This window comes from Barbus barbus (genome assembly GCF_936440315.1).
Source record: "Barbus barbus genome assembly, chromosome: 37".
NCBI lineage: Eukaryota > Metazoa > Chordata > Actinopteri > Cypriniformes > Cyprinidae > Barbus > Barbus barbus.
In genome coordinates this window covers 12,258,753-12,277,132 of record NC_136715.1, presented here as the reverse complement: position 1 = coordinate 12,277,132, position 18,380 = coordinate 12,258,753, and the positions used below count along the sequence as shown (strand labels likewise).

General features: G+C 38.6%; 1 protein-coding gene across 4 annotated transcripts in view; it reads right to left on the bottom strand.

Annotated features, from left to right (window-relative positions):
• LOC306856866 (kazrin-like) overlaps nt 1-16,982 on the bottom strand; it is an 87,174-nt gene extending 70,192 nt beyond the window's left edge. For 2 of the 4 annotated variants that reach the window (XR_013783043.1, XM_079396387.1), the window contains exon 1: nt 16,418-16,977. Coding sequence is in view for 3 of the 4 variants with exons in the window: in XM_079396387.1 (XP_079252513.1) it covers nt 16,418-16,598 (181 nt within the window). In the remaining variant the exon portion in view is untranslated. Of the gene's footprint in view, nt 1-16,417 lie in introns of all 4 variants that reach the window. The other 2 variants (XM_079396389.1, XM_079396385.1) reach the window with 2 other exon arrangements.
• Nucleotides 16,983-18,380: the final 1,398 nt, after the last annotated feature.

Genomic DNA, 18,380 nt, shown 5'->3' with positions numbered 1-18,380 from the left:
CGCTAGCAGCACCTGAAGTCTGTACAGCGACTTAGTATTCATGAAGGTTTGAGTCAGGGTTTGCAGATTGACATGAGGGCTGAATTTGTTTCCATTGTGGTCTGAAACAAAAGCCCCTTTCGCACCGCTTTAGTTCCAGAACTAAAAGTACAGAACTAAAGTACTGAGACGATTTTGCTCAAACTATTTCCCAGTACCATTTAAGTGACATAAGACGGTCGACAGCAACGTAATTTAACAACGAAAACAAAGAACAGCGACGTTAACAACAGGAGGATGGAGGACGCTGTGATCGGAGCTGTGTTTTTGTTGTGTCTCGCGGGTTTCACAATAACAGACATGGAATGTTTACACAGTATGTGTTTACACTGTGTTTTAAATCATGGCGGGTGAGGGCGTTTTCGTACGCCTTCAGCCAATCAGCGTACACTTACGTCACGATAGTTCCTATGGAACTGTTCCTGGAGTTCCTGGAACTAAAACTGTTCCTAGTTCCCACGGTGCGAACACAACAAAAAGTGGGTAGTTCCACAATTAGTTTGGGTACTATGAAAAGGTTCCTGTGGTGTGAAAGGGCCTAATGAGACATGCGCCTGCCCCGCCAGCTACCTGGTGGGAACTGTTGAAAAAGACAACTGTGAGAGGTGCCACACTCCATTTCACACTTGTTTCAAAGGTGTGAAGTCCCCTGCTTTTCTGCTCCCCGCCAGTGTGCGAGCAATGCTTTTACCTGTCAGCAGGCCTTGTACATCAGTGTATTGTGTATTCACAGCTGATAAGCCCAGTACACACCAAGCCGACGCCGACAAACTAGTGGCGCCGAGAGCAGGCTGCGAGGTCAGCCGATGTTGGCCGACGTCGGCAGCGTCTTGGTCCAAAGTTGCCCTGACACACCAAGCTGACGCTCGATGGCCAAGTAGGGTTTTTTTTCTCGCGCAATGGTTCGCCAGCTGAACAACCAGTCAGAATGATCAGATGGCCCGACTGACCGACAAGCTCCGACGCCGATTCAACATGTCGAATCGGCCGAAAACAAGCCGATGAGGAACAACTTCAGTCGATGGCGTGGAACACACTGAGAAAACTTTGTCGGCCGACGAACAAAACTGCCCGACGGCCAACCGTCGGCGTGGTGTGTACCGAGCTATAGAGAGTCAAGAGCAACATCAATCCTTTCAGCAAAAGAACTGCAAACAGACAATACATGCACACAACAAGTTTAGGGCCATTATGTAGCACAAGGACGAGAGTGATCACGCAAAATTCTTCAGCTGGCTATTGTATTTCTTATGAAGTGCAATGCTACAATCAGTGACCTAAATGCTAATTTTATACTTTATTGTCCTCAAGATTGGCTACATTTAATAAGATTAAGGTAGTACTATAACAACCTTGGAGCACATGTAAACAGAGTACTGTGATTATGCTAATATAATTATGCTCATAATTACAGTAATCATAACTGCAGTAAAATACGTGGAGTATTGCAGGTTTTAATTGAACTATACAGATATGTACACCTCTTATGCTCACCTGGGCTGCATTTATTTGATAAAAAATACAGTAAAAACTGTAATATAGGGGAAATTTTATTATGATTAAATAATGTTTTTTGCTCATGCAAGCTCAGAAAACAGAGGCTACGCTAAGAGTTTTATGTAACAAAGACATCATGAGATTATTGATAATCAGAAACACCAGAGTGGAGATATTTTTAGGCACATACTCAAGAAAATCAAGCAAGTCAGACACCCTAGAATTGAACATTTTGCATTTGAAGCAGGCAAACAGCAGGAACGAACATGCATAACGCATTTGAATTGAACACTTTATGTTGTGGCTTGGGGTACAATAGAAATGCCGATATTGGTGGAAAATGGTGGCAAAATGGCTATGTTTCAGAGCAAATAAACAAAATAAAAAAGGGAAGCAGCACATAAAAAGGACTGAAGAGTTTGGCCATTATCAGACTATGTGCATGCACACAGACTCTAACCACTAACCATTTAATGTCAGCTACAGTAGTAATGTTTCCAGTCCTTATACAGTTGACTACAACATCTCACATGAGTTTCTGTTAAAGTCTTTCTCTGCCTCAAAGCTGCAACTCATCAGTATGGCACATGCAGGAAAAATTGGTCTATTAAGGTAAAATTTCTTTCCCACTGAAAGTGCTCCTCACATTTGTGCTCGTCTGATGGACGGTTTTATTTCTGAATTGTTTGCTTATTCAGAAAGGTCGTTTTAATGCACTAAAATAAAACGTTCGTTTGAAAGACTACCTTGTGTGATTCTTTAGCTCTGAGCTAAAAGTAACTGATCATTCTTTACTCCTATGCCGCACAAGGTAATTCTTCATCCTAACATTCTGCTGAAGCACAAGCTTTCCAGATCCCTCAACCACCAGCTAAAGTTGGACGCCCACAACCCTTCTACTGGCGTAGGTATTGAGCAGGGCTCTTGAGGTGGAGCGAAATAGAGTTGGGTTTCGGACAACATCCCACAGCAGAATCCACAGCTGACAGACTAGCCGTGGTTAATTATGAAACTCATGGAAAAATGTTTAAAACGAAAGCCAGTCAAAATGGTGAATGAAAGAATTTCATTGTTTCCTTTCCAAGAATAAAGGAGAAGGATCTCACCATTTCTGAAGAGCCACAATATATGGTGAGGAAAGCCAATTTATTAAGACTAGATGGTGAAGGAAAATTAAATGGTGGGCTCAAGAGAAGGAACTGCTATCTGGAGGGTAGGCTTAACTTTGGCTGGAGATTAAGGCAGAGTAGTTTATTAAGGGCAGAAATGGCAACATGTGAACAAGACCTTCATTATGGAGCTGAGCACAAGACCGCTAAACCTACAATAAAGTTCAGAGATGTCTTTTTTTTTACGACTGTCAACTGCCAGAAGGTCTCATCATATAGCATATGGTAAGCATGTGGCAGCCTGGAGAACAATATAATACTAGCAATTATTTAATCAAGATGTCTGCTGAAACAAGGTGAAAATAAACAGTAGAGTATGATAATGTGATAAAACCAAAATCGAGTCTGGTTTTAATATCTTACTCAAGCTATTTATTTTTCGCTGGTTATCATGCAGCCGTGCCTCAGAGCAATGGAAATTATGTGACAGCTGATCAAACTAAGGACCTTAATTTCAGCATAATCATCTTCTGAGAGAGGAAGACACTATTTGCCGTGATCATCTCAAACAAGCTTGGAGCATCTTTTGGAAACAAATTAGATCTGTAAAATTTTTTACCCCAATAATCAGGGGGGAATGTTTCTCTTCATGGAGATCTGAAGAATCTGCTCTACAGAAATATGGTTTTAATTAGCAATTATGTACAGTTTGGCTGGTTATCATACCCTTTCATGTAAATGTTGCTCACTGACTACAAAAGAAGCAACTTTCGTGGTCACATGAGCAAAGATGACTGATTCTAAATCGCTCTCTTCAATGAGATCCTGCACTAGCTGCACAACTGCCATTGAGATGAATGGGAATTCTAATGGATTGTTCCCTCCAGGTATTACAGTTTACATGTTACACTTTGTGTCTAGTAAATGAACTAGCTCTATGCACCAGTTTTTCATTTCAATCTGTCAGAGTCACTGAATGCATACATACTGTCAGAGGAAGGTCTCTTCTCGCAGATAAAGCAATGGGGCGTTTTAATGGGATGAGCTGGGACTTTTCAAATGAGCGCGCTAGTGTTCTTCAAATTCCTCACAAAGTTACAGTCATTTGAAGTCTGGACCTGAGCAAGATTTGGTTGACTGAAAGTGAAAACTCAATGCTGGATTTGTGCAGGAAGAAAAATGAAATGGGAGATTGACTCTCAAACTCGAATCATCATCTCCACCTCCTATACAAGAAAAGAGAAAGGGAGTGGTGAGGAAAAAAGTATTCAGTATTTATGTGTGCTTATACAGCCAAATGGTGCTCTGGTGGAACTAGAAACCCTTTGCTACTCCCTGTTCATTTCGAGAAGAAGCAATAACATTCCTTCCCACGAGTAGTTCTTGGTCAAACCCTGGCCATACGTTTCAACATCACTGATGATGGCTTAGAGGTGACATCAGACCACATTGACCCTACAAAGAAAGAGCATATCAATCTGTCCACAGCATTGAAAATTACTGATTAAAGTCAAAATGAAATGGAAAATCTATTATCTAAATGCATGTTAGCGATCTTATTGTAAATGACTCATTCATACTTGTCCCCCCCCCCCCCCCCCCCTTATTTTGTGGCGTTGTAATACTTACTCAAAATGTCAATTTAAACTGACTTCTCTCTGGTGGTGAATGCTGCTGAATTTCAATCTCTCTGTCACTTAAACCCCTTCCCTTTTAATCGAATGTACATCACAATAGGGAAAAAAAAGATCTTTCGCAACTTTCGTTACATTGCGACTTTGAAATGTTTGCTAACTAAAGGTTTTTAGGAAGCTGTAACATTTACTAAAAATGTGCATAACCTAGTAGAAAAACATACTAACATGTATATGTTTCAATATTTGAAATACATTTATTTCATGCCAAGTATAAAAAAAATACCCTGCAATTGTACTTTTGGTATACTAAACATATGTACATAGAGTCTGCTAAATTGAAACAACTAATTTATATTAAATGCACTTTAATTGTGCGGAAATAGTGTTCAAGTCCAAGTAAAGATATACTTAAGTCTATTTGATTGTGTTAAAGTAGAACTATTGCAAGTATACTTCAGGTACACTTTAAATAAGACCGATATTATTCAAAGATCATACAATACTGACATTAAAACACTTTTTAGGCTTAATATTAAGAAATGTGCACTCACTGTGCACAAGTTGTACTCCAAATAAAGTTTAATTATAACTTTTATATCAGCAAGTCTCAAGTAAATATGACAATAGATTTGAACTTAGTAAGTAATAAATGTATTTTAAATATATTATTTTTTACTATAGGGCTGATAATTAAACAATTTTTAATTAAAACTTATTGGCAATGAAAACATGATGCGAATATATGCAGCAATATATTAGTCCACTAACAAATATTTTTGAAAAAGACAAATCTAGAAAGAACATTAGTGGTTTAAATAATTGAATCATAGTCAATAACATGAGATTAATCACAAAATCATAAATGTAATATTATTGTACATCTTGGTTATGCACTAAATGATGTGAACGCACCAGTACTAGTCAGAACATAAAAAAAAAAAAAAACGTATAAAATCTTTGAATATTTACATTTATACTACATTTACATTTAGTAATTTAGCAGATGCAGATTTGCTTTGGTTCAGCAAGAAAAGTCAAGTAAAATGTTCTTTTCAAAATTAAAATTAGATTTAAAAATTAGAATAAATGATTTGCCTGAACTACATTTTAAAATAACACTGTTGTCAAAATCCCAAAACTGACCACACTAGTCAACAACCATTTGAACCCTCTCTTATCTCTTTATCACTCGCACCTGCACACTTAAGCAGCAATCCCCCTTCCCAGTCTGCTGTCCCGGTGGGAAATCTCACTCCCAGCTCTCCTTCTGAGTCCCTCCAGATGTGCTTCAGGATGGATGAGACAGCCAACGTATCCGTCCGAAGCGGGCACAGGAAGCACTATTTCACTTGCCAGTACATAGGATGAAACTTACAGTGGCAAACATATGGTCTTCATAACCCTCAGATTCCCACAAAGCGATATAAATGACTTGAAGGATGCGTAATGTTTCATTTCCTGAGCCCAGCGCTGTAACTATGGTCTGCTGAGAAAATATGTGGCGTGTCACAGCTTATTGTGTTATGATGAGAGGGCCTAGCGAGGGAGGCTGAGAGACAGGCAGCGCGCAGTGGGCTGTGAAGAAAAGGAACGGGGGAAGGAGGAAAGAGAAGAGATGAGGAGAGGAGAAGGGAAGGGCCTGCAGCCAGTGCGGCACTGGAGCATGAAACAGGGCCCTGCGCTCTGCCTAGCCAATCATTCACTCTTTAGATAAAGAATTATGTCTCTCACAAGACCGTGGCTGAGAGATGACCAAACCGAAGAATAAACAGAGACAGGTCACATCAGGGCAAAGAGAGATTTTGTGAAATGGCATTCGCCGCCTACTCCTCCTCGCTCTCCATTTAAGCAAAACCTTGTCTCTGCTATATATAGGGAAAATATGACACCATTCAGGCCGAGTAAAAATCATAATTTCTTTAGTTTTGTTTTCACTTTGGCCACTGCTAAGAAGCGTTCACCACGGGAACAAATTTGTGACCAGATTCCTCTGAATTTGACTAGTGTGGAGGACAGGCCATCTGTTGCCGAGTCCAGCAGCGATGTTGTCACCTGCTGCAGAGATGGGCAGTCTCCCAAGGAAGGGTGGAGAGCCTTCAGATGATTGACAGAGCTGTCTGGATTAACACCTGCTACTATCAGCTCCAACGTGAAAGTCAGGAAAATCTCTGCGTACTATCAAAACATGATCGGATTTGAACAGGGTTACCAACAGGGGACGCATTACCTGGACATATTCATAATTGAAAGGTGATGTGTGACATTTATTGCAGGTTAATTAGCAGAGACAGTAATAAGTAAACTGTGATCTGTTTAGGCATTCCGACCAACCCTACTAGTAACATTGGCTCAACCAATGTTGTGAATCTGGCATAAGACTATCTGTGTAATGGCCAGTGGAAGACTGCCTGGGAAACTCGTTTGAAAACAATTATTATTTTTAGATTAGATTAGATTAGATGAAGCTAATGCCACGCAAATTTCAAATTTCATCTTTAATTTTAATCAATAAAAATGTATTTCTAGTTAAGTATATATATAAAATAATAAAATTATTAAATTAAATGAAAAGGGAATGCATGACCTAAAAAAGTACTTAAAAAGTAAGTACTTTATTTCTATAGCACCTTTCTAGAGCAAGCGCCACAATGTGCTTTACATCCAAGATAAAAGAGAACAATTAACAAACACATTTTTGCCAAGCCAGCCATGCAGGACAATTTTGACAGCAAACGCATTAACTACAAATTTTAATACATTTTAAAGGCACTGACAAATACTTGAAAATGTTGCCCATACTTTGACAAATAAAAATGAGTTTTTAGAAATAATAAACTAAAAATAAAATAAAATAAAATATAAGATGGAAAAGTGAGATGGAAAGGAAAATGCATGGCCTTGAAATAAAAATTCAGTAATTTCGAATAAACGTAAAACAGATGCAATGTTTTCGTTTTCAAATTAAACATTGTTGATTGATATAGGTTAAACTTGGACAAAGACATACAATCTTAATAATTCAGCCTTAATAATAACATACCCTACGTAAGTAAAGTTACTTACTAAATTAAGAGACAATTTGCACACAAGAATTTTAACAGTGGCTACATCAAGACTCCAACATTAAGAATGCTAAATCTGTGTGTGCGAATGGAATGGCATACTTGTGTACAATATCAGAGAAATTTAGACTAAATATTACTGGTAAAAATAGACAGAGATGAACATTTTATAGTCTTGTCCATCACGGTGACAAATAATGATTAATTGCAGCATAACCTCTAGTTTTCGACAATTGCTCATTAAAGGTTCTGTCAAAATTTAACCCGTTTTCAATCTTGGTGATGGCCCGCAAAAAAAAAAAAAAAAAAATACGAGAGACTAGTAAAAAGCTATATTTTTTTAATTCCCTTGAACAGCTAAGGTTAATCAAGGTCGCATCCCCACAAGAAATGCTTTATTCTAGACCAATTTAACCACTGAAATGGTCAATTAGTAATTCCTGGAAGGTTTCTGCTTCTGGGATAAGTAAAGTATGTGTAGATTGGGGAGATATTTGGGGGAGTGATCTATAACTAATCCTCTGAAAGGGCAAATTGAATTTTTTACTTCTCAGAATGTGCCTAAACTCATGGCTGGTAATAAAGTCTCCAGAGAAGAATGTGTGTGTGCGTGTTTTCTGGGTTATTTGCCCATCCCCTGCGTTGAGGGCCTGCCTCGAGGCTATTGTTTGGACACAGTTCACCTCATGCTGCATTGGTCACAGACAGGGCGTGGTTCAGGGAGGCCACGCCTGCGGCTTGGAGATGGGAGGGGAAAGAAAAGATGGGCGGGGTGAGAGAAACGGAGAAGGCGCTCTCTGAACGCTTTCCCCACTCTCTGGGAACTGACAGGAAAACTGGGAGATCCCATGGGGGGAATAAGGAGAAAGAGATACTCCCTCTTCTTTGAAAACAAAGCTGTACTGTAATCTGTCTCAAGTGCACTGGTGCAGCTAACCAGAGCAAAGCATTACGCTAGTATTACCTCTTTTCCATGGACATGGTGCTGGTTCTCATCTCTGGAGATCTGTGACGCTCTCTCAGAACCATCATTTCATGTGACTTGAGAGTGAAGAACTAAGGGGCCAATTTGCACAATGTTCTTGTGTGCCACTGTGTTTTTAATTGTTTTCCTGTGTAAATACGCACTAGATTTACATCTTTTAGTGTATTTTAATAGAATACCAGGAAATAGCAAATTTGAAAATGTAATTTTCTGACATTGAGAAGTCATGGAAACTATTAAAACTTAAAAGTAATAGTTCACAAATGAAAATTTCATAATTTACTCATAATCATTATCTTTTTTTCTAGATATTCTCTAAAAAAATAGAGAAAATTCTCTCGAAAAAATAAATAAATCTTTATTCAGTATTCACAAATGACAGAAAAAGATGCATTGGTCAAAACATGGAGATAGACTTTGGTGGGCTGGCGGCCCAAAACCATCCTTTCAGAGATGGAAACATGCAGAACAATCTCAGGTTCTTCAACCAGCACCGGCACCTTGTCTGTAAAAAAGGTACATATGTAACAACCAAGAAAAGAAAACTGAGAAGAAAACTAAAGGGAAAAAAAACACACCCTAGGTTCCAAACACTCAGCAAGCATTGCTTAACTTTTCCAACAAATCCTCAAAAATTCATCTACGTTTCAGACAAAATAAAATCCCACGAAATCAGTGAGGTGCAACACCTCCCAAAGGCTGATTTAAAAGCCATTTAAAACATCACCTCCGTCTGCGGGAGCTTTATTGAGTACACTCCGTTGTATTTCTCTCTGCTTATCACTTTCTCAGGGTCGTGGGGGGTTTAGCATGCTGGCTTGTGCGAGTCCCACTAGTGTTGGCATAAATCACAAGGGCACTGCAAAGCCATAAGCTCCACCGCAGGCTCCTTAACACCCAGCTTACAGCCTCCAGCTTCTGCCACTGATGCCAGCAACGGCCTCATCTAATTTTACTCATAATGGCTTGTCACAATCTGTTTTATCAGTTTAAATTTCGTATTATTATGTAGCATTGCTTTGTGTCAACCTGGCAGAAGAATTACAATTATGAGTATTACTCTCTTCAGCACAGCTCATTAAAGGGGTCAAGTTGATATGATTCTTTTTAGGGTCATAATGAAAAGTCTATAACATACTTTGGTTAAAATTTCTCAATGGTAGTGTAAAAAACACTTTTTCAAAGCGAAATTCAGGAGGGAATTCACTTCAAAGCGAAAGTCACGTTAATCCTCTGTGTCTTCAGCAGCTCAGTTGTCAGGGTTAACTGATGACTGCTTTATTCATTATTACAGCCTACAACAGAACGCCTCAATCGCTTAATCGGAGACATCTTGTCTTCCCCTGCACCGGAGTCAACACAATGGTGGATGAATGACAGCTCATTCAGCTAACTGAGGGCGGGTCTAAGGTAAGACGGCCTTGTCAATCAACTATCGTGGGCGGGGCCTGTACAGAACTACGTCATTCTGACAGGAATCTTAAAATAGTGATTTTTGAAAAACCACTGAGTGAATTTTTATCATTATAGGATGGATGTGTACACACACTTCCAACACACATTTATGTTCAAACAACTTGTAAAGTGAATTTTGCATCCGATGACCCCTGGAAAAAACTGTTATTGTTTTTATAGGCAAGACAGACTGGTTGACATGTTCAGATCTACTCACAGCTCATTTAGTCTAGCTGAAATGAAGTTAACATCACATAACCAGACCTTTGACTAAACAGCATAAGGTTTGGTTCACACAGCAGCTGATTCAGGCCAAAAAACTGCCCAGACAGGAAGAGAAAAATCTGGTGCTCAAGAAACATTTTGTTGTTATTATTGTTGAAAACTGTTGTGCTTAATATTTTTGTGGAAACCGTGATACAATTTTTCCAGGATTCTTTGATGAATAGAAATTTCAAACAAACAGCATGTATATCTTTACTATCACTTTTTATCAATTTAATACATTCTTGCTGAATAAAAGTATTAATTTCTTTAAAAAATCTTATTAACCCCAATTTCTGAGCAGTTGTGTATAATCTCAGTTTTTAATTAAATATATTTTTATATATAATACACACACACACATACAAAATCAGATTATATAACCTTTAGAGGCTCAAAATACAATTTCTATCTGTCAATAAGCAATAAATAAATAAAGTGCCAGTGAATACGTCTGATTAAGACCACATAGTGGATTTGTTTGGCTTGACTTCTCAGATGATCTTGTTTACTGCTTGTTCTGGTCTATGGACCATCAGACTTCACAGCCACAGCTGCCAACGAGGCATGCAGCTCTCTCATGCCAGAAGTAATGCCAGGGGCCCATTCACACTATTACCATCTGTCAGTCACAAAGAAATGGCCCATCGATTTGCTAACATGTTTTCTCTTCTGCAAACACATCAACCTTAACCCCATCTCCCCTATTCTCCATCTTGCTTACTCTTTTTTTAAGTGTCTCTTTCATGGTTTACTCTGTCTTAAAGGTTCACTATGGTTGCATTTGCTGATACGGAAGTCAGTCTTAAACTTAAACTGACACCTAGCTGTTTAAGAAGCCTTTGAATAAGGACAGGAGTAGTATGAACCTCTATTATGATATTTTTACATCCTTTCACTACCTCCATCATCATTCTTTCTCAGACGCTAGGTGTGATTCTGCTCGTTTGGCATGATATGGCATTGAGATGGATTGCACCTTTCAAGCATTACTTAATCTGTATGGTGACTTGACCAATTTGCAACCTCAGACTTCCCATCAGGCAGTCAAGAGTGTGCAGATGTCATTGCATTAGACTTTTTCTCATTTGTCGTGTAAGTGTTCATCTCTAGGGACGCAGAGGCTCGACTCTCTCAGCATAAGGTGTGAGCGAAAGAGCTCTGCTAGGCCTACTTTTCATTTTCACACTTTTCGCATTCGATCGCTTGCATTTAGAGGCGTAATCTGTTTGATCTCACCAAGCAAGGAAGTGAACTTTGTAGTGTGATACCTCACTTTTTCATGTAGATTTGACACCTGAGCACCAACCAGCTGGAATTGTGAATAATGCATTATGCGTTAGCAGTATTGATTTTTAGAGAACTGTTTCCATTTTAAAAGATCAGCAAATTTATATTGTGTGTACATTTATTTTTCCCTCCTGAGACTTAATGTGTATCTGATTATGGAAATACAGTCTATTCATTTATGAACCAAAGTTTAACATACTATTGCCTAATAAACTGTTGGAACAAGCAAATTGTATGAAAACTGTATGAAAATGCAAAGACAGCATCCATATGGCTCTGAATTATGCAAAGCCTGATATGACTGAAGTATCTGCCCTTGACTAGGGAGAAAATATTTATAATATGCAGAAGGCAATGCAGATAAGATGAAACCGCTCCACTTCAGAACAGTGGTTGATCTTAAGGGCCATTCACACCAAGGATAATATCTACTGTATAACCATACAGTTTTAATAATCATTCAAGTCCAAGTCCACACCTCAGATATACCGATCCTGGCAGAGAACTTTTATTGCTGGAATCACTTTCAGCTGATGAACGATACAAAAATATTGCTGCCTGATTACAATCTACCTGACTTTAGAGAGCCTGAGCATTCAAACCGTCAGTTAACAAAACTGTAGTGGTGCTTATAATAAACAGAACATTGCCATCTGTTGATGTTAAAACTAAAAAGTTTGAACAAAACAAACAAGAAATAGTTAACATTCTGTATTTGTGATACTGAGCATGTGAACTCCTTGTTTAAAAGGTCAGATGTTCTTTTACTGAAACATCTTGCATGTTGGATCATCTGCAATGTATCATCTCAAATTAAGTTCTGCTGGAACCAAAGACACTCTGAAGTTCTTCAGTTTTATCCAATTTGTAATCGTATGACCATTTGTAAAAAAAAAAAGCAAACAAACAAATTAAAAATTAAATTAAGTAATGCAAAAACGACAAGTCTGAGTAAATGCCACATTAAGGTAATTCTGGGTCTATTTTTCAACGGGTGACTGACTATACATTTTGGGTTACGTGTGCAACTACATGTTCACATATGTAATTCCCTCTAAATATCATCCGATGCTCTTATCTGTTTAAGTTCTTAAGGTAATTGGTTGCAGATGAGTCTGAACTTCAATCTCAATCTGATAAGCCTAATCACATCCCTGTACTAGGGGCCGCATACTTGGATGAGGTAGAGAGACTCACATCATGGTGCCATGACAACTGTCTCTCTCTGAAAGTGAGGAAAACTAAAGAGCTGATCTTGGACTTTAGGAAGAGACAGCAGTAGCCCTACACTCCTCTTATGATCAGTGGGACCCCTGTGGAGAGGGTGAGCAGCTTCAAGTACCTCGGTGTAAACATCTCCGAGAACCTGACTTGGACTACACTCATCCAAACACAGGTTAAGAAAGCCAGGCAAAGACTGTACCATCTGCGACAGCTGAGGAAATTCAGGGACTCACCAGTAATCCTGAAAACTTTCTATTCAGGGACCATAGAAAGTGTATTGACTCTGTGCATCTCAGGTAATCACCCTGTGATTATTAATGACTCAAATCACCCTGGTAACCGTCTATTCACTCTGCTACCATCTGGTAAGCACTTCTGTAGCCATCAGGCTCCTAAACTCTAACTCTGTGTCATAACATCTCACGACTCCATGTAAATATCACTATATCAATAAGTTATTCATAATTTTTTTCTACCTCATATTGCTGCTATGTAAATACCCTGTACAACTTTTTGCACATTCCTTCTATTGCTATTTAAGTCACAAACATACTGACCTGCACATTTATATTTATATTTTTTATCTTTTATTTTATTTTATTTTTTCTACTTTTCTTTTTCTTAATATTCATGTACATTCGATGTTTTTTGTATTCTATATAATTGCACTGTCCTTGGAGCGTACCTGACTTACATTTCACTGCTGGTTATACTCTGTATAATTGTGTATGTGACAAATAAAAATCTTGAATCTTGAATCTACTAAAAAGAAAAAGCACTTTATTGATTTATTTTTTGCCTCGTTAGTGGCGCTCACTAAAGTAAAAGAAAACTATGATTATTACAATCACTCATACTGCGGGTTAGGGATTTAAACAAGTCTAATTATCAAACTTTGCAGTTGAGTATAATGCCAATTATACATCAAATTGTGCTGTTTGTTGAGGAGAAGTGAGCCATTAGCTTAGCAAACTATCCAACTGGCTGTTCAAAACAATGTATTTAATTTATCATAAATATATAATACTATATAATACTTTAAAATGTAATATTATTATTAAGATTTTTTTTAAAAGCATACTATCATAATGTAAAATGAAATGATACCACCCCAATAACAATACAGTATTACATGTATAATAATACATATAATGCATATTCATAATATAATACTACACCCACAACATTGTGGTGGTAAACCGCCATATTCTTCAGATCAATCTAGTTTATGCCTTCAGATCCTGTCATCATACAAACTTTACTTGTCATCTGAAGATGGAGGAGAGCCAGAGCACAACTGGATGCCACATCTCTCCATTAAGCTCTTATAGCTCATTAAACCCCGGCCTGCTTTCAAGTTTATATTCCGAGCAAGTCCGCCTGCAACACGGGGTAAACATTTTGTGTGTTTGTAACCAAGTGAAAAAAGTTATTAGTGGCAACTCGGTTGTGTAACTCATAAAAGTGGAAAAATGCGGACAAAAAAAATTGCAAAATGAAATTGAACCCAATCCAAATCCAGCCCTATACCAAACATGACTTTTCGTGGCCTTAGCCCTTGGCTCGATAACGACGGAAGGATGTGAGCAGAACACAAATGAACCCGGAGCCCTGATTAGAGGAATGCTGTTTTTTGAAACGGGAGGGGGGCGGCTTTGTGTTTAAACTATGAGAGCAACTCCCACATACAGCAGGACAGAGGAATGTGTATCTGATTACATTCTGCCTGCTCAGCCTCCGGCTCTCCCATGTAAACAGTCACCTGACTGAGAGAAAGAGAGAGCGACTGAGGGGGGCCGAGAGAGAGGGAGAAGCATTACATCAGTGCTCTGGTAAAGAGGAATGTGGGTTCACTGCAGTGAGATGCCTTAAACCCATGTGAAAAGACAGAGAGAGGGAGAGTAGTGCTGTTCAAACAATCTCATTCATTTAGAAGGGTCCTGCTAATGACACCTGTTCAAACACTGTGTCTATCACTCTCACTCTCTCTCTGTCTGAAAGAGTCTCAGCCTGCAGAAGACCACCAGGGGGATGACCGACCACCGCTGGGCTGCCCTGCATGCTGTAACCCCTATAACATCATCAACCTGACACAATATCAATATGTTGGTCCTTGCCCCGCACACCCAGACACTGTCCAAACTGCTTAACACAACCTCTAGCCTGAATAAAAAAACTGCCTTGGGCTATGAAATCTCTGCAACAGAACCGGACGGATCTCACCACACCTAACTTCCGTTTCAGAGAGAACATGGAGTGAAAGTTGAGATGGCAAGCAAAAAAAAAAAGATGAGTCACAACACAATGATATGGGACACTTTACAATACCATTTTACAATAGTCCAATTATTTAATGCATTTGGTAACATTGAACAATAGTTATACAACATGCACAATTATTAATCTAGGTTAATGTTATGAATATACTATTGTTCATTATGAATTAATTTTAGTGAAAACTTTTTTCTTATTACTTATATTTAGCAGTGATGCATTAACTTTTGTTAAAAGTGAGAGTAAAGACATTTATAAAATGACAAAATATATCTATTTCTATTTTCAGAGCTGTCCTTCTGAACTATATATTCATCAAATAATCCAGAAAAATAAATCTGCATCACGGGTTTTACAAAAATATTAAGCAGGCCAACTGTTTTTAACATTGATAATTAGAAGAAATGCTTCTTGATTTCTGAAGGATCATGTGACACTGAAGTAATGACTGCTGAAAGTTCAGTTTTGTAAGGAATATGTGTTACATTTTAAAATACATTTGAACAGTAAATTTAAATTATAATATTATTTCACAATATTACTGTTTTTAATGTATTTTTAATCTAATAAATGTAACCTTGTTGAGCACATTTCAAAAAACATTTCAAAAACAGTCTTTTATTTTGATTTATATAACTTGACGTCATAAAACTTTACTAAAACTAAGGTTAATATATCTTAAAAGCAGTAGAAATACTGCTTTGATACTAGTATTATTACTGTTTATTACTGTTTACAAACACGGGTCATCTGATATCATCAAGTGCTTTTAATGATAGTCATCTCAACTTAACTCACCCCCAAAAATAATTTTCATAATTTACATAACCACATGTAGTTTTTTTTTTCTTTTTCTGTGGAACATAAAAGATATTTTGAGAAATGTGTCAGTGTTTCATTTTTGGAGTAAACTATTTCTTTAACTTGGCTACACATTGGAAAGTGGCAGTTACCACTAGTTTAAAAGTGAATTTTCTGTGGTACCAAAACTGCAAACAATAGTAGTGTTAAACACTATCCTGTCTGCCACTGGTCGACAAACAGGCAGTATTGCCCCAAACTCATGCCATTGGTTAAGTCAACATTGCTATGTTGGGCTTTCAGGATGGTCAAAAAATTTATTTTTTGGATGAATCATTCTACAAAAAGTCTGTCTTAACAGCTGTCTTAAAACTATAGAAGAGAGGATAAAAAGTGTTTTAACATAATAAAAAAGACACTTTACCTTTAACTAAGTTTTAGTTTCAGAAAGAACCACGTGTTTCATGTTATTCCCTGTGAATCAGTCAGAGAGCGGAGTTATGACGACAACTGAACCCAATGCCTGCTTTCATTTTCTTCTCTTTCTGGCCTCTCTCCGCCTGATATGTCACAGCTGCATTGCAAATCCGTCCCACCGGCTACCCGGGAAACAGGACGAGGCAGTGAAGAACGGGATCAGCTGCCCCCGTCCTCCCCTCTTTACTTTCTTCTCTCAACAAAAGCTCATTCCCACCCACAAACCCCTTCAAAATAACTATTTCTCCACAGTAACAAGTTGAACTGACCAAACACCGAAGCAAAACTTGACACACGTCTTACCGTGGCGGTGGTGATGGTGGTTCTGCTGGTTGTTCTCCAGGCCGACAGGGTTGCACGCCCCCAACTCGGCCAGTCTGCGGCTGGTTGCGGAGAGCTCGGAGCGCAGGTTGGTCACCTCCTGGCTGGCCGACTGGATGGCCCCATCAATCCGCTGAGCCAGCTGCTTGTTGTCTTCCATCATTTTCAGGATTTTGCCCTGAGAAGCAAATCCACACAGAGGTGCATGGTGTCAAGGGCTTTGTCAGGGGGTAGAACAAGCCACGGGTCCCCGGTCCCCCTTTATCCCTCCTCGGCTGCCACAGTTTAGACCATACATGCAAAACACACGCTGGAGAAGAGAAAAAAAAATCCCAAGTCTGACTCCCCTCCTCCTTATCCCAGCAGAAAAGACCTAATCACTACCTGTCTTCTGTTAGTGTGTGAAAGACAGCTGAGCGTGTGGTAGATTAAGAGAGAGAGCGTGTGAAAGAACGTAACAGACAAACGAAACAGCAGGTAGAGGAGTGAGAGGGAGTTCCCGCTGAAAAACCACGCTCCCAGCAGCTGCTTCCAGAGAGAACACAGTGCATTGAGAGATGACATGCTCTCTTTTAAATGGAATGTACCATGTGCACCAGATTTCTGGGGGAGAGAGGGAGCTAAATGCGATGTTTCTGAAACTCTGTGAACTGCGGGCTTTGCCTCGGAGAGCCTCCTCGACCGAGAAAGTAACTGTTCTTATGTAGCCAAGGTGGAAAATGAATAAGACTTTTTTGCACTTCCTTGATCACTCGACATACACTTGTCAAGCTGGATACATCTATTCTCTCGGACAAACACGCTCCCACCCCTTTCCCTTTCTTTTCATTACATATTCATTCTTTTGTCCCTGGGAAACGCTCCCCCACTCTTGAGGTTGCGGATGGGGGTGGGTCGACTCAACTCAGAGGGAGAGGAACCGGGCAGACCTCGGCACTGGAGATGAGAGACAGCTATTAGTCTGGCCCCCTGCACACAGGAAGTGAAGAGAATTACACTGAAAGCAATCAATCTCCTCGCAGGGTCAAAAGTTTGGTGCTAATTTTGAAAAGCCTTCTGGTCTTCAGAAGCGGACCCAAAATGGTTTACCCTTTCCCAGAAGTCTTATGCAACAGATTGAAAAGTGTTATGTCTTTTAGGTATGGGAATCAAAGAAGATCCTATGCTGTTCAGTCAGAAGCTGGTCTATTACTTTTTGACAAACCTTGAGGTCATCTGTAACCTTAAATGCTGCATCATCTATCCCAAATATTTAGCCTTTTGAACAGGAAGAGGGGGAACTATAGCATGTAATAATTTTTTTAATGTATGCATTTGGCAGATTATTCAAATGTTAAATTCAAATCAATTCATACATTGATAAATAAAATAAAGAAAGAAAGAACTGATCTTTTCAAAAAATATAAATAGAATGCATTAAATAAAATCTACACTTTCATCCAAAATGACTTTCATTGCATTCAAAGTCTACATTCTATCAGTTCATGCATTAACTGGGGTAAAATAATAAAATAATAAAAAGAAAAAAAAAATGCTTTTGGCAGGTGCTTTTGTCTAAAGTGAGTTATCTTCCATTCAAGGTCTACATTACATCAATTCATGTATAACAAAATCATTTCTGTTCAATAAAATGCCAGCCTTTGATTAGCAATAGCAAAATTGATTTATAAACTAAAACCTATTGGCTATGTTGATACATGCTCATTGATCTATTTCATGGGTCTTTCATTTTAAACTGAAAAGAGCCAACAGATGAAACCTTGTATCACCTACTAGAGGGTAACATAATGAAGCAACATCAAAGCTTTATTTGAGAGTATACTCACTAAATGAAGACCAAATGCATGTGCGGAAACAAACAGAAACTTGACTGGTGTTTGCACACACTAAGTGAATTGGACTGACTACCAATCATCTATTTTGAATCAAGGGTGGCAGAACATCA